At 46.0% G+C, this 16,965-nt stretch overlaps 2 protein-coding genes across 2 annotated transcripts; both read right to left on the minus strand.

Moving 5' to 3' along the window:
- Window positions 1-10,086: 10,086 nt before the first annotated feature.
- LOC112720951 (uncharacterized) lies at window positions 10,087-12,132 on the minus strand. Its single transcript, XM_025772043.1, has 3 exons — window positions 10,813-12,132; window positions 10,674-10,767; window positions 10,087-10,496 (listed from the first exon to the last, which is right to left on the minus strand). The coding sequence occupies exons 1-3, from the start codon at window positions 12,130-12,132 to the stop codon at window positions 10,087-10,089; spliced, it is 1,824 nt and encodes a 607-aa protein (XP_025627828.1).
- Window positions 12,133-12,238: 106 nt separating this feature from the next.
- LOC140176017 (uncharacterized) lies at window positions 12,239-15,121 on the minus strand. Its single transcript, XM_072205860.1, has 2 exons — window positions 13,444-15,121; window positions 12,239-13,383 (listed from the first exon to the last, which is right to left on the minus strand). Exons 1-2 carry the CDS (start codon window positions 15,119-15,121, stop codon window positions 12,239-12,241), a joined length of 2,823 nt encoding a protein of 940 aa, XP_072061961.1.
- Between the last annotated feature and the right edge of the window lie 1,844 nt (window positions 15,122-16,965).

The raw sequence follows: 16,965 nt of genomic DNA on the forward strand, positions 1-16,965 counted from the left end.
TCACAGGCGTGCGATGAAGGTGTTGTAGTCACCTTAAGAGTGAGAGGGAGAAGCAGTGAGAGGGGAAGAGATTGGCGGTAATGGAGTAGGTGGGTGGCGGACGACAATGAGAAGGTAGGACGAGAGTTCTATGACTCTATGAGGGTTTTTGAGAGAGGGATAAGTGAGGAGAGAGGAAGAAGAGAAGAGAGGGAGTGACGGTAGAATAGAGTTAGGGTGGGGTAATTTGAGAATTTTATTAAAAAATTAACAAAAAATTAAGGTTTGGATACTTTTGCCGTACGAAACCCATCTTTCATGGGTACAACGTTAATTTCGTTAGTTTATGGATACTTTTGTCAGCGTTTGTAAACTTTATGGGTACTTTTGGTAGTTTTTCCATTATTCATCTATTAGATATAGTAGGTGTCATGTATGATGTGCGTTAATATTTTTATATTATTAATCATTTATGAAAATTTTTAGTTGAGTGAATGAAGGGCGAAAATAATTAATTTATAATATTTCAAGTACTAATTTGATTGATAAAAATTTTTAAAGACGAATTTAAAAAACAAATTTTTTTTAGAGACTAATTTGACTATTAACTCATTTTTTTATGAAAAAATAATCAATTTTTTTTAGTATGTTTAAAATAATTTTAGTGTTAAAAAAATATTAAAAAATATATTTTTTAAAATGATAATTTATATATATTTTAAAAAATTTATTTGAAAAATTATTTTTAGTATTATAAATAAAAAATATTTTTACATAAAATATATAAATATAAAATTATTTTTATCTTTTTATTTTATTTTTTTAAAAAATAAATTACTTAAAAAGAAAACCTATTTGCAAAAGTTCATCTAAATAAATACATTCTCATTCTCATTACTCCATCCTCCTTTTTTTTGGGTACTAATCAACTCTTCCTAACAACCAACGTGGTGCATGAAGCATGATTTTGCATACTCCAATTGAGCTAAAAGAACATTACGGGATAAAGCAACCCCACCCTTTTTTTTTTAGGTCAAAAGATACCACAACATACCTACACAACACTATAAAATTTATATTTAATAGTTGGTTGAATCGGAATGCAGCGTCTTAACAAATATATAGTTTTACTAATTGAATTAGGCCTCAGCTACAAAGCAATCTTTACTTTTTTTTTTTGTCAAATAGATTGGATAACCTTTTTTTTTGGACTTGGCCATGGGCCAGATAACTGATCTGACCTAAAACCCAGAACCCGAATTCGCCCAGCTATCCAACCCCCCAATGCCCGACCCTATTCGAAGATCTTCTCTTCTTCCTCGAAGCCAATGTGTCGTCGCTCCGCCGTTGTCATTGGAACCTCTGTGTGAAGCTCGGAGCCTTGCTGCATGGAGCTGCTGCCGTAGTGGGTCCTCCTCAGCGATGTCACCAGCCCCAATTCCCAGCTCCTGGTGGTACACTTGGGTTCGCCCTGAAGGTGATGGTCTCACAGCCTTGATGTGTTCGCTGCTGCTCCTTTGCCGCGCAACCTTCTGCCCAGTAGTTAGTCCGGCGGCATCCCCTCCGCTGACCCTTCTCCCTATGTTGATCGTGTCGCTGTTGGTGTCATTAATCGGCCATGGCAAAGTCGTGGGTTGAAACCGCTATTCCCCTTCAGCTTCTGAAACTGAAACCTGATTGTCTTGATTTCGATTGTGTTGATTATGCTAAAGATTAGCGAATCCTGCTTCTGTTCTGATTATATTCCTGACCTGTACAGGCGGAATAATTGTCCACTGCCTCTGTAGCTGATTTTCTGCTGCCATCGCTGTCAGTTGGTGAGCTAAATTGTTGCCTTCTCATGGAGTCCAAGTAGCTCCCACATCCGGAGCCTCTTCCAACAATTGCAGAATATCTCTGATGATTGCGTCTGCTTCAGCTAAGGGCGTTCTTGCCTTAATGGCTTGAACCAGAGGTAAGCAATTTGTTTCAATTATACAGTTTCTTATCTGTAGATTTTTAATGAGAATTAGAGCCTCTCTGTATGCTTGAGCTTCTGTTGCTAAAGCTGATGTTGTCCTGAATGTTGATGTTGTCCCAGTAATAATTTTTCCTTGCCAGTCTCTGATCACCGCTGCTGATGCTGCCATGCCTGTTTCCTTGTAAAATGGCGCGTCTATGTTCACTTTCGCCCTGTTGTGCGGCGAAGGCCTCCAGGTAATTCTCCTACTCTCACCATTCTTGCCTGCTATAGGTTTGTTATCTCTAATGAAGTCCTTTGTTGCATTATGGTATTTTGTTGCAAGCTGTTCTGAATAGATTATTGCCTTTTGTGGATTGATTTTTGTTTGCTGGAATATGTGCTGGTTCCTCACTTTTCAAATGCACCAACAAACACATTTCAAATTGCACAAAATTTTGTCCTGTTCATTTCCTGTCTCACTCTTGATTTTGTCAATTGTGTTCATCATCCATTTTATAAAAGATCCCACAGTATAAGCCGTAGGCACAATTTAAAGGCTAGATCCAAACCACACCGCTCTAGTCCACGGGCACAAGAGTAACACGTGTTCTATTGTCTCATCTTGTTCCTGCCATATGCTGCACGTGGGTGTAAGAGCTCTTTTGCGCTGATATAATTTCGTGTTTACTGGCAGAATTTCGTGCACTAATTTCCATAAAAACATTCTAAACTTTCCCGGCACTGGTAATCTCCAAATAGTCTCCCATACCTCCCTCAAATTCTGACTTGTCGATACTTTGCCGAGTTTTGTCTCTTCCTTTGTATCTTTCTCCTCCTTCGCAGCATGGTATCCGGTTCTGACTGAGTACTGTCTGTCATTTCTATAGGCCAAACAAAATGATCCTTTTTATTAATCAAACTAATGGGCGTTCTGGTTATCAGCTCAGCCATATTACCATGAAAAATATTACGAATTTTGTCTAAGTCCCAGCCCTCGCCCTCTCTTACCAGCTCGCTCACTCTTCTATATCGATTTTCTCCGCCTCTTCCCAACTTATCTATTCTTACCACCCAATTATCTTCCCAAATGTCTATCGCTGCTCCACTTCCTACACTCCACCTTCCCTTCCTTCTGAGGAAATCTCTTCCCTCTAACATACTCCTCCATATCCATGATGCGTTTCCTCCTCTTCCCGCTTCCCATAGGCTGCAATTAGGATAGTAAATGGCCTTTAGTATCCGAGTCCATATTGCATCTTCCTCTTTTAGAAGTCTCCAAGCTTACTTAGCCAAGTGTGCTATGTTTTGGCATTCTAGATCCTTAAACCCCAAGCCGCCGTTTAATTTACTCTTGGTCATTTTTGTCCAGCTCTTCCAATGAATGCTTCTTTCCTTGCCATTGTTAGTCCACCAAAATCTCGCAATTGCTGCTTCAATTTTCTTGCAAAAGGATTTAGGGAATTTGATGACGTCCATGGCATAGACTGGGATCGCATGTATAATAGCCTTTATCAAATCCTCCTTTCTAGCTTGATCTAATAGTTTCTCTTTCCATCCTTGCATTTTGTCTAGAATCTTTTCTTGTATCCACTCCAACGCCTTGTTCTTAGATCTTTTCCATCTCGCTGGTAATCCTAGGTATCTTTCAGGCTCTTCCCACGATGCCATTCCGATGATCTCTTCAATGTTTATCCTCCTCTGGATAGAAACCTGACTTCCAAAAATCAATTAGAATTTCTCAGTATTAATTCTTTGTCCTGATGCCTCCGTATATTTGTTTATGATCTGAATTAGTTGATAAATCTCCTCTTCTTACGCACCTGCAAAAATGATACAATTATCAGCGAATAATAGATGAGTTATGACTGGTGCAGTTGGAGCTAACCTTATTCCTGAACTAAGATTCTCCCTCAACGCCCTTTTCATGAGAACAGTAAAACTTTCCGCTGCCAAGATAAAGAGATAGGGCGATAGAGGATCTCCCTGTCTGAGACCTCTTTGAGGATAGATCTTGGTTGACAATTTTCCATTAATTTTAAATCTATAAGTAGCACTCTTCACGCAGCTCATCATCAACTTCACCCATTATTTACTAAAACCGAACTTTTCCATGACCCTTTGCAAAAAAATCGATTCCAACCTATCATATGCCTTATTCATGTCCAATTTGATGGCTATGTCATTGCTTCCAGGATTTTCTTTTCTATTTAATTTGTGAAACACTTCCTGCACTACTACTATATTATCCTGTATGAGTCTTTCTTTTATAAAAGCGCTCTGAACCGGAGATATGATGACATCTAGCACTTTTCTTAACCTTCCAACCAAGACCCTTGTTACAATCTTATATATAAAATTACAGCAGCTGATGGGTCTGAGGTGATTCAGGCTTTTTGGTTGACTCACTTTAGGAATCAAAACAACAGTTGTTTCTCCCAAGTCCTCTGGTAAGCTGCCGTCTTCAAAAATCTGTCTCGCCACACCACACACTTCTTTACTCATAATATCCCAATATTGTTGGAAGAAAAGTCCGTTTAAACCATCTGGCCCCGGGACTTTTAAGCTTCCCATGCTAAAGACTGTGTCCTTAATTTCCTCGTCTTTGATCTTTGCCATTAGCTCATCATTCATCTCTCTAGTGACTCTCGTTGGTATATCTCTTATGCACTATTCCAGGTTCCTATCCCCTTTCGAAGTAAACAGCTTAGTAAAATGTGTTTCTACTAACTTCATTATGTCTACTTCTCCTTGTATCCAATGACCTGCCTCATCTTTCAATTTGTCAATTCTATTCCTCATTCTTTTCTGTATGGTTATTGCATGAAAGAAGACTGTGTTTTTGTCGCCCCATTTTAACCATTTCAAACTTGATCTCTACCCCCAATATTTTTCTTCTTGTTTCCATAGATCGAATATTTGGTTCTTCAGTTCTCTCTCTCTTTTTAGATCTCTATCCGTCATATCGCCCTCTTGTATTTGATGTAGCTCATTTTCCTTTTTTTTCTATTTCTTTATCTGCTCTTTTAAACTTTCTTCTGCTCCACTCTGTCAACTCCCTTTTGCATCTGCTCCTCTTTCTAGTAAATTGATTCCAACAGTTTCTGTTTCCATCATCCTGCTGCCAACTCCTCCTAATTACCTCTTTGCACTCCTCATGCTCTGTCCAAAAGGCCTCAAACCTGAATTCTTTTTTTATCCGATCTCTCGGTTTCTAAAATTAAGGCACAATGGTCCGAACTAATTGCCGGAGCAGCTTTTAGAATAACATTCTGGTGTATATGCAGCCATTTCCAATTTACTAACACCCTATCTAGTCTTTCCCTAGTGACAAAGTTATTTCTTGGGTTGCTGTACCATGTGTACCTACTACCTTTAAGGTCAATATCCATTAAACCATTATCATCTATAAACCTTCTAAAAGTATCTAAATAAATTCTTGGTTGTTGATGAATGCCTACCTTCTCATCTTGACTTAGAATATCGTTGAAGTCCCCCAAATAAGCTTGAGGTTCTTCCCTGCTCCTATTACTTACCGTAAGCTCCTGCCAAAGTTTCCTTCGCTTTTGGAAAACTGGGTTACCATACACAAAAACACCCTGCAATTTCAGAACATTATTAATGTTAATACTAGCTTTAATATAGTTATCACACCACTCGTAAACATCGATATTAGTATTATAATTCCATATCAAACATAGCCCACCGGACAAGCCCCGGGGTTCTACGCAAAATAACTTGTCAAAATTAAGCCTTCTTCTTATCCTATTCATTCTTCCTTGACTGGCCCTGGTTTCCATTAAAAACACTATAAGCGGCTTTACTTTTTTACAAAGATTATACAACTCAGAAATTGTCGGGGCAGCCGCTATTCCCCGACAATTCCAGCTAATGATACTCATGGCTGAGGTTGGGGCATGTTAAGTCCTGCCTCCTCAGCCATTTGTATTCCTTTAATCTGACCAGAGACATGCTTAGCTAACTGATACTCCCTTGTACCCAGAGCGGTGATCCTGTTCTTTGTTTTCTTAGGTTTCCTGTCCTCTTGTTCCTCCTTTCACTCCCTGTAAGTTAGCAATGGAACTTGTTTGTTTTCTCGTTTTCTTTTCAAGTTCAGCTTTAGTTCTGTTCGGTAGCTCGTGTACCGGACGGGTCGGGGTGATACTTCGGTCGGTGAGATAGGGTATCGCTTGATTCCGGGTAGCTGGGTTGGAGGAGGAGTAGCCGACGTCCCGAGTTCTTCGTGTGGAGAGGGGAGTGTCACCTGCAAAGACACTCCGACGCTCTAGTCAGTTAAGTGTGCAGGCAAAAAGGGGGATAAGATGATGTGTGTGACGTACCTTGGGGAGGGGTAGGTCCCTCCCCTTATATACCATGTCAGAAAAGTGGGCCCCATAGGAAGAGGCCTCCTTCCAAGAAGTTTCCTTCTTCCCAACTATTGTGCAGCTGGCTAGGGGGGTACGTAGTTGGGTCGCCAGTCAGGCGGGCACGATGACCCGCTCAAACGGGTCGGCAGGTCTCCGGGCCGGGTCAGTTTCCATGCTCAGCTGGGCTGGGCCGTAACAGTGCCCCCACGCGCCAGCAATGGTCGTGTGCGCCGTTGGTGGCGCGTTATGTTTTCTCTTGTGTGTTGTCGCCAGGTCGGCCGCTCGTGGAGAGAACGTGCCTCTTACACGCGTGTCCGTTCGTTGCTGGGGATAACTGTTCATCGCCTCGTTCTTCGTGCTAGGCATTTAATGCTCATAATGGGTTGTTTTGAAACCCTGTGCGTAAAGACTGTTTTACCCTTTGCCTTTCGAGCTTCTTGAGCTTGTGCAAGTTTTATTCAGTTTTGCATTTTGTTTTCATTTCACTTCTTTGCTCTTTCCATCTCCATCTTCTTCCCTCTCGAGTTTCCCAGAGCAGCATTTCTGCATCCCTGTGCATTCGCTCCTTCTTGCTCCCCTTCGACTCGCTGCAATTATCCTGGTAAGCGCTCGCCCCTCGTTCTTTGTTCTGTGTTTATCTTATCTTCATTATCAATGCTTCTGTATGCATGCTGCTCTCCTGATTTGGTTTGTATGCTGGATAACCTTAGCGTTAAGTAGGTGCGTTAGGGGGGTTACCATTCCAGGACATTAGTTTTAAGCTTTACTTAGGATTTGCTTCGGCCATGCTTGGTTTCAGTTGTTGAATAGGCTAAAAGTAGTTTCTGGGCCTTTTTCGAGCTCCCGACCTCGTAGACTAACCGAGTGGTGCCCCCACTGTAGGTATGCCTTGTATCGTCTCATGAGCTTCCTCCTCAAGCGCGGGTTACGACCGGTATGCTTGGGTGACCTCCGACGTGAAGGACTCCCCAAACCAGATGGTAAGGAGGAACTTACCGAGTTCCGTCAAGCCGAGTATTTGTGCAGCGGGACTGACGAGGAGGCCAACTACGATATTTTCGTTCCCACCCCCAACGAACGGTTATACGAACTCAACCTCTACTCCCCCCGAGTTGCCGACTGGATTTGGTTCTACAAGGCAATGTTCACCCAATTGGGGGTTCGCATTCCTTTATGTTCTTTTCAAATAGTGCTCCTTAACTGGATCTCCGTGGCGTCGTCACAGTTGCATCCGAATAGTTGGGCTTTCATCCGCTGTTTCGAGATGGTGTATGAATACTTAGAGCTGCCGGTGTCTGTCGGCATTTTTCTTTTTCTCTTCAACCTCACGAATCCTTCCATAGAAGGAAAAGCAAGGAAAGGATTCATGTCTTTCCGATCTGCCCAGGGTCGGAGGATTTTTGGCTTGTTCGAAGACTCTTATCATGGGTTCAAGGACAAGTACTTTAAGGTGCGCCCAGTCAAAGGTCGCCACCCCTTCTGGTTGTCATTAGAAGGGCAACGCCTCATCTCGACATCTTGGAGTTTCGGGGTGGGGTCCAACACCTTTATTAAGGTGACCTATAAGGGAATGTCCGCTGTGGACAAAAAGATTGCCGACGTGTTGTTGGCCGTTTTTGGGAAAAACCACGTGAATCCCACCTCCTTATGGGTGACCGGGAGGTTGCTAGAAATTATATTTGTGAGTAGCTTTAACTTGCATCCTTTGCGTTATTGTTGCTTTGATTTGTTATGCCGATTTCACGACTAACTCATTTTACTATTTTGTAGTAGGTATGTCTACCGAGATGACAGGTCTTGAGAATTTGTACAATACTTTCCTGGCTGATAGCGATGAAGAGACAGTCGATGGGAAGCCAGAGGCCCCGCCTGAAAATAAAGAGAACCAAGCGGTGTCTCCACCCCATGATGCCAAGATGTCGGACCGCAATGCTGAAGGGGCGCGCGTTTCTCCTATTCGTGAGGAGGTGGTTAGTACTAGGGGTTCGACCTCCAATCCACAAGTCGAAGAGGATGACTTGAAGGTTATCCATAACCCTAAGAGGCAGAGGTCATCCTCCAGCCCTGAAGGAGCCCTTACTGTGATGGAGAGGAACTTTGATGCCGGGAACTTCATAGACTCCCAGCTGCTTCCCGGCACGGAGGAACATTTCCATGGCACCGACCTTGTGGGGCAGGCAAGGTGGATGTACCGTACCCTCCTCCGCGGCGCCTCCATAGCTCGGAAGGCCAAGTTTGAGCTGTTGGAAATGCAGTCGATGCATAGGAAGCTCGAATCTGCCGTTAAGGCCAACAATCAATTCAAGACTCAAGTTGAAACGCTTCGGGAGCAGCTGTCCAAAGCAAAGGAGAAGCTTAAGGCTGCCGAGGAGAAGGCCACGTCCGCTGAGGAAAAGTTGAAGATTTCTGATGCCACCGTTTCCCGGCTAACCGAGCGGGAGATGACTTTGGAGAGCCAGCTCAATGCTGCGCAGGGCCGGGTGGTTGCTTTAGAGAAGGAACGCGATGTGGCCGTCTTCGGCTAGGACTGCTCAAGCCGAAGCTGAAGAGTTTAAGAAGAAGCACAAAGAGACCGTGAAGTAGGGGAAGAGCGCGATCCTGATGACTGAAGAGGCCCTTAAGGCTCAAGTGAAGATCGTGGCTCCTAACTTCGACACCTCGGCGATCGGGGTTTTAAAACAATCAAAGATGGCAAGATTGTCGATATACGGAAGAAATTATCTCTTGTATCTTTGCATGGAGTTTGTAATTTTGTTGTAGAACTCGCCGCGTGGTTTGATGAACTTTGTAAAACTTGTAGTCTTTTAAACTACTTTGACAGCCGCTTGGTCGGCTTATAATTACTGTCTTTTTCCCGCTTACTCGGCAGCGCATTCTCGTTTTATTTTATTACCGTTTTGTTGGCACTGGCTTGTCGCTTGCGTTTGTTTACCGTTGCGTTGGTAATTTGACAAAGCCAAGTCGTGGCTTTACTATTGCCATAGCTGTTTGTTATCGTGTTGGTTTGGTTGGTTCTCGGGGTGATCAGTCCCGGGGTACTGTGTCATCATGAAAATTTCGTTGTCGCGGGACGTAGGGGTGTCCGCGGATCGGATCGGATCAGATATGGCCGAAAATTCGATCCGATCCGCACAATTTCCATCGGATCGGATCGGATATGATATCCGCACTCTTTAGTGCCGGATCCGATCCGATCCAATCCGTACATTTGCGGATCGGATCGGATATATCCGCATAATTAAACCTTCTCTTTTTAATCATATTTCTATGTAAAAGAATTCGATAAAAATATTTCTTTCATAGTTTTAAACTTATTTATTCCTAAAATATTTTTAATCAAACTCTCTCTAAATAACAAAAATAAAATAATACACTATATGAATAATAATTACTAACTAAAACATACAAACAAGTAAATATAATACCAAACATATATATATATATATATATATATATATATATATATTTATTTATTTATTTATTTATTTTTAATTATTATAGTGCGGATCTCCGGATCCGCGGATCGGATACGCAAATGTAGAGCAGATATCCGCGATCCGATCCGCAAAGGGTGTGGATCGGATGCGGATATTTACCGCGGATCTGCGGATACGATCCGATCCATGGACACCCCTAGCGGGACGCATAAGAGGGGAAAAGTGAATTTAACAAGTGAACATTAATCGACAGTTGAACAAGTCTATTGCAATGATAAGTACTTAACAAAAATAAATTGTTTGATGGTAAAGAGGAAACCGGGTCTTGCTGACCTCGTCAAATCGCCTGCTCGGCGTGTTTGAGCTAAGAATAAATTTTTCTTAAGTTACACGCATTCCAGGTTCTTGGGACTTCCTTACCATCGAGACTCTCCAATTTATAGGTGCCCTTGCTAATCATTTCTTTGACCCTGTAGGGGCCTTCCCAGTTTGCCGCCAGCTTGCCTTCTCCTTGAGTCGGCAGTCCGATGTCGTTGCGCCGCAGGACTAGATCGTTTTGTTCAAATTCTCTCCTGAGTACTTTGGCGTTGTAGTGCAGGGCTATTCTTTGCTTTAGTGTTACCTCTGACAAATGGGCCATCTCCCTAGCCTCATCTACTAGGTCCTTTTCTACGGCTTCCTCCACTCTTTGCAGAAGTAACCGTGGGCTCGGCTCGCCGAACTTCATGGGTATCATAGCATCCACCCCGTATGTCAGGCAGAAAGGGGTTTCTCCTGTGAACGATTGCTCGGTCGTTCAATAAGACCAGATAACTGAGGCAAGTTCGTTAGCCCATGCGCCTTTTTTATTATCAAGCCATTTCTTGAGGCCTAGCAAGACGACCTTGTTTGCGGCCTCAACTTGGCCGTTCGTCTGGGGATGCTCTACAGACGAGAACTTTTACTTTATACCCAAACTGGCGAGGAACTCTACGAACTTCTTGTTGGTGAACTGCATCCCGTTATCGGAGATAACGACTTCTGGGATGCCGAATCGGGTTATTACCTGTCTCCACATAAACTTTCAACAATTGGATGAGGATATACTGACCAGTGGCTTGGCCTTTATCCACTTGGTGTAGTAGTCGATAGCAACAATGAGATACTTGACTTGCCCCGGACCAACCGGGAAAGGTCCCAAGAGGTCGACTCCCCATTGTGAGAAAGGTCGGGAGGATGTCAACAGGCTTAGCTCGGAAGCCGGCGCCTTATGGAAATTGGCGTTCTCCTGGTACTTGACGCATTTCCTTACGAATTCTTTGGAATCCTTCATCATTGATGGCCAGTAATAACCAGCTCTGATGAGCTTTCTTGCTAGGGCTTTGCCCCCGATGTGATGACCACAGCACCCCTCATGGACCTCTCTAAGCACATAGTCCGTTTGGTCAGGATGTAAGCACTTCAACAAAGGTTGACTGAGTCCCTTTTTAAACAATTGTCCTTGTATGGTCGAGTATTTGGCCGCTTCCCTTCTCAATGCTTTGGCCGCCTTCTCGTCGTCGAGGAGCTTGCCGCTTTCCAAAAAGTCAGTGATCGGGTCCATCCAGGAGGGATTTACTTTTGTCAAGTGGAGGGTGACTACTGGTTCCTTTATCAAACCCTGAATGAGAGACCGGTTGCCGGCCCCCGGTTTAGTGCTTGCTAGTTTGGACAGGAGGTCCGCCCGTGTGTTCCTTTCTCTCGGGATGTGTTGGATCGTGACATCCTCAAATTGTTTGCTTAACTCTTTAACCTTCTCCAGATATTTCTGTAACAAGGAGTCTTTGTCTTGGTAGGTCCCGTTAACTTGAAAGGTGACGGCCTGCGAGTCACTGCATACTTCTAGCCTAGTGGCGCCAACTTCCCGTGCTAAGGTTAAACCGCCCAGAAGGGCCTCGTACTCTGCTTGATTATTTGATACCAGGAACTCAAACTTGATCGATTGTTTATATATGACCCCAGCGGGGCTCTCCAAGATGATCCCGGCACCTCCGAACGTCTGGTTGGAGGCTCCGTCTACTTGGAGCCTCCACCGTATGTTCGTCGCCTCGGCTGAGCCCCATGTTACTTCTACCAAGAAGTCGGCCATGGCTTGTGCCTTAATCGCGTGCCTGGGTTCATATTGCAAGTCGTATTGGGACAACTCGATGGCCCAAGTCATCATTCTTCCCGCCAGGTCGGGTTTCTGGAGTATCTGGCGGATTCCCTGATCTGTTCTCACGACTACCTGGTGACCTTGGAAGTACTGTCGTAATCTACGGGAAGAGGTTAGGAGTGCAAGTGCCAACTTCTCTAATTTGCTGTATCTCAACTCTGCTCCTTGCAGTGCTTTACTCACGAAGTAGATTGGTTGCTGAACCTTCCCTTCCTCCCGCACCAACACCGCTGTCATCGCTTCATCCGTTATGGCTAGATACAGGTAGAGCGGCTCTCCGACCTTGGGCTTCCCGAGAACCGGTGGTGTTGCGAGGATCTCTTTAAAATGCTTGAATGCTTTCTCACACCGGGGTCCATTCAAACGCTATCCCCTTTTTCATAAGGTTGAAAAATGGTAGCGCTCTAGCAGCCGACGCTCCTAGGAACCGTGATAGCGCGGTGAGCCTCCCTGTCAGCCTTTGGACGTCTTTAATGCATCCCGGGCTCTTCATCTGGAGTATCGCTTCACATTTTTCTGGATTGGCCTCTACCCCCCTTTGGGTTATCATGAACCCCAAGAACTTTCCTGCTTCCATGGCGAAGGCACATTTAAGTGGGTTGAGCCTCATGCCGTGTTGTCGGAGGGAGGCGAATACGTTTTCCAGATCTCCTACAAGGTCGTCAGGTCGGGTGGTTTTTACTAAGATGTCATCGATGTATGCTTCCACCCTTTTGCCTATGAGGTCGCTGAATATCTTATTCATCAACCTTTGGTAGGTGGCCCCCGCATTCTTCAGCCCGAACAGCATTACCCTGTAGCAGTAGGTTCCCCCGGGCGTTATGAACGCTGTCTTCTCCTCGTCTGGCCGGTGCATCGGTATCTGATTGTACCCAGAATAAGCATCCATAAGGCTCAGATACCGATATCCCGCCGCCGCATCGACGAGCGCATCAATGTTGGGTAGGGGGTAGCAGTCCTTGGGGCATGCTTTGTTGAGATTGGAGTAATCCACACACATCCTCCATTTTCTATTGTGCTTTCTCACTAGAACTACATTCGACAGCCAGGTCGAGTAGTCGAGCTCCCGTATAAATCCCGCTTCGAGGATGGCCGTCTGCCTGGCCACCTCCTCTGCTCTTTCTTGTGACATCTTCCTTCTCCTCTGAGCCACTGGTTTGGCCTCCGCCTTGACGGCCAAGTGGTGTGACATGAGTTGGGGGTCTATCCCCGGCATGTCGGCTGGCGTCCAAGAAAATAGGTCGCCGTTAGCCCTGATCATTTCCATTAGGGGTTTCTTCAGGTCGTGTGGGAGGTTTCTGTTCACGAAGGTGAACTTCTCCTCTGTGTCGCCGACTCTGAATTTCTCTAAGTTTCCTTCCGGCTCGGGTCTGGGTTTGTCTTCGACTCTAGCGTCTAGGTCGGCAAGGAATACTCCCGATGCTTCCTTGGACTTCTTCCTTAATGAGAGACTGGCATTATCGCAAGCTACTGCCGTTTCCAAGTCCCCTTATATGGATCCCACGGATCCGTCATCAGCGATGAACTTCATTACCAACATCTTTGTACTGATCACTGCCCCAAGATCATTGATGGTCTTTCTCCCTAGGATGACGTTGTAGGCCGTGGAGTCTCGCAGAACCACGAACTCAACCATTATCGATCTTCGCCCCTGTCCTAGTCCTACGGATATTGGCAGGCAGATTATCCCATCTGGCTTGATGAAGTGGTCGTCTAAGCCTACAACACCGTGCTGGTGGGTCTTTAAGTCGGCATCCCGTAGACCCAAGGCATCGAACACATTACGGAACATGATATTCGAGTCAGCCCCGGTGTCTACGAAGATCCACTTGATGAGGCCAGTTCCCACTCTGGCCGTGATGACCATGGGAGGGATTTCCGCGACCTCATCGAACCACTGGTCTTCCGGACCGAACGAGATGGGTGGAAACCTCTTGGAGCTTCGCACGGGAGATGAGGAAATCGCCAGGACTTTGGCATCTTTTTTGTGTGCCGACTTCGACCTTGAGGGTGCGTCTCTTGCTGTTACCACGTTCACTATGGTAAGGCCGTGTTCGTTGTCGTCTGACTCATGACGTCGCTTCACCGCGCGGGTCTTATCCTCTTCCTCGCGGTCGCAATCTCGTCTTCTCGGCTCCCTGATGAAATGGGAGAATTCGGCCAGTTTTTTGTCCCAGATCGCTTGTTCTAGCGCGTCCTTGAGGTCGAAACAATCCTGTGTCTTATGTCCATAGCCCTTATGATAATCACAATAGAGTCTCTTGTTCCCTCCAGTTCGGTCCTTCAGAGGTCGGGGCTTCGACAAAATTCCCTTCTTGGCTATCTGCTGATAAACTTCTATGATGGGAGCGGAGAGGGGGGTATAATTGGTGAACTTCCCGACTGGGGGAAACGGCCTGGACGTCTTGCCTGGACCGCCGTCTCTGGCATGCTCCTTTTGTCTCTCTCCGCCACCGTGCTGCCTAGGTTGATTGTAGGAGGGCTGCCGCTTGTTGGTAGCCACGACTTGACTGACTTCTTCATCGTTGATATATTCCCTGGCTACGCTCTGGATCTCCTGCATCGTCCACACCGGCTTCGTGGTGAGATGCTTCCTGAAGTCCTCGTTCAGGAGTCCATTCGTCAAGCACAGAATAGCTACCGAATCAGTTAGCCCGTCGATCTCCAAGCATTCGTCGTTGAACCGGTCTAGATATTTTCTGGTCGGCTCGCCGGACCTCTGAGTCACCCCGAGCAAATTGATCGGGTGCTTTGTCTTTGCGATTCTGGTAGGGAATTGGGCTAGGAAAGGGCGGCTAATGTCCGAAAACCTGGCCACCGAGCCCTGCGGGAGGCTGTTAAACCACCGTATTGCAGGTCCCGCTAGAGTGACCGGAAAAGCGCGGCACCTTACCTCGTCTTCCACTCCCTCCAGGTTCATCCTGGCCTCGAAGGCCGTAAGGTGCTCCTGCGGGTCTTGGGTTCCGTCGTACCTCATGTCCGTCGGCTTATCAAAGTGCTCTGGTAGCCGGACCTCAAGGATGGAACGATGAAACGGGGTTGCGCCCATTATCATGGGTCGCCGCGTTGTCCTTGGTCTTCCCTCGCCGTCTTCCCGTCGACCGTCTTCCCGGTCTTGCCTGGTGGCGCGTCTCCCTTCCTGCCGGGTGTATATGATGGGGTCGCGGCGTCTTCTTGGGCGTCCTTCCTCCCGGGCGCTCTCGAATTTCGATCGTGGGCTAGGCATTCGCCGGGAGTGACTTCTCGGAGGAGAACGGGAGTAGCTCGATTCGGGAGTTTGTTGACGATGTTCCTGATCTGCCAGCTGGCGCTCTAGGTTCTACATCTTGTGACGCAGTTCCTGTATTATTCTGGCGTTGTTGCTGCCTGTTCCCCCAAAGGGACGTCTTTCTTGAGATCGCGAAGATGGCTCTGTTCGTCGTGGAGGGGACCTCGTGCGCTCCCGGGAGGAAGCCACGGAGGCCTCCCCTCTGTGCTCGGCCCCGCGGCCTGGTTTTCCAGGACCCAGTACAACGTCCATTCGGGCATCCCCACAGACGGCACCAATGTTTGGTAGCTCGTGTACCAGATGGGTCGTGGTGATACTTTAGTCGGTGAGATGGGGTATCGCCTGATTCTGGGTAGCTGGGTTGGAGGAGGAGTAGCCGACGTCCCGAATTCTTCGTGTGGAGAGGGGGGTGTCACCTGCAAAGACACTCCGACGCTCTAGTCAGTTAAGTGTGCAAGCGAAAAGGCGGATAAGATGATGTGTGTGACGTACCTTGGGGAGGGGTAGGTCCCTCCCCTTATATACCATGTCAGAAAAGTGGGCCCTATAGGAAGAGGCCTCCTTCCAGGAAGTTTCCTTCTTCCCAGCTATTGTGCAGCTGGCAAGGGGGGTACGTGGTCGGGTCGCCAGTCAGGCGGGCGCGATGACCCGCTCAAACGGGTCGGCAGGTCTCCGGGCTGGGTCGGTTTCCATTCTCAGCTGGGCTGGGCCGTAACAAGTTCCAACTTCTTGGCTAGTCGCGTTTTCCAATCTGTCTGTGCTTCCGTCCCTTTATCTTTATCTTCATCACTTGCTAACTCTACATAGTAGACGTTCTCCCCTGGCTTGACATGCTGACCCATAAATTCATGTTCTCCATTCTGAGCTTCCTTGGATAGTTTTCTTAAAGCATTCTCCTCCGTTCCACCCTCAGCAGTTCTTAATTTTCCTTTCCCTCTGTTCTGGCTTCACACGCTTGTTTGTCCCACTTTCTTACTAACATGATTCTTTTCAATTCCTGGCCTATGATTTCTTTTTCTTTTTTTTTTCCAGGCCCAACTTCCAATCTTCCATTTTATAGCTGTTCACTTCTTCCTCTTCAGTTATATAATTATTCAGCCCACTTCCTTCAACATTCCATGCTCGCTGATGTAAAGCCCCTGTGTTGGGTCCAATATCCCTTGTTTGTCCGTTTCCACCTGATTTCTGAGCCTCATTCCTCCTTTCTTCCTTTTGGGCCTTTTTGATATTGGCCCATTCGTTGTTCCTCTCTCTTATCTCCTTAATGAGATTGCTGAGCTTATAGGCTGCTCCTAGGTCACGCTGCGTATCCCTTTCTCCCTAAAAATTAGGGATTTTTGGTACTTCTTCTGCTTGCTCTTCTGCATCAGCCATCTCTTCTTTTCTCCTCATTTGGTTTTCCCAGACACTTTCCTCCCGGATTTTCTGCTGCATCACTCGCTCAGCCCTAATCCTACTCTCCCCAGAGCTTTGTTCTTCACCACTCTCTCTATCAGGGTTCAGTTGCTCACGTGCCTGCTCCTCCCCTTCCTCTCTCCATCCTTGTTGTTTTGAGGTGCCTCCTCTCATGGTTGGACCTGGTCGTCCCTGGCTTACTCCCAGTCCTGGTGAATATTTCTTTTTTGTTGGATTCCAGCATGCCATGGCTGTTGGATTCTTGCATGTTTTCTTCTCATGCCCTAATATACCACAGTTGAAACAATAGTTGTTCGGCAGCCTCTCATACTTGAAAAAGACCCACAATGGTGGCAACTTCTCTCTATCTAACCAGAATACTATAGGTAGAGCCTTGATGATATTGA

This window comes from Arachis hypogaea, chromosome 11 (genome assembly GCF_003086295.3).
Source record: "Arachis hypogaea cultivar Tifrunner chromosome 11, arahy.Tifrunner.gnm2.J5K5, whole genome shotgun sequence".
Lineage (NCBI taxonomy): Eukaryota > Viridiplantae > Streptophyta > Magnoliopsida > Fabales > Fabaceae > Arachis > Arachis hypogaea.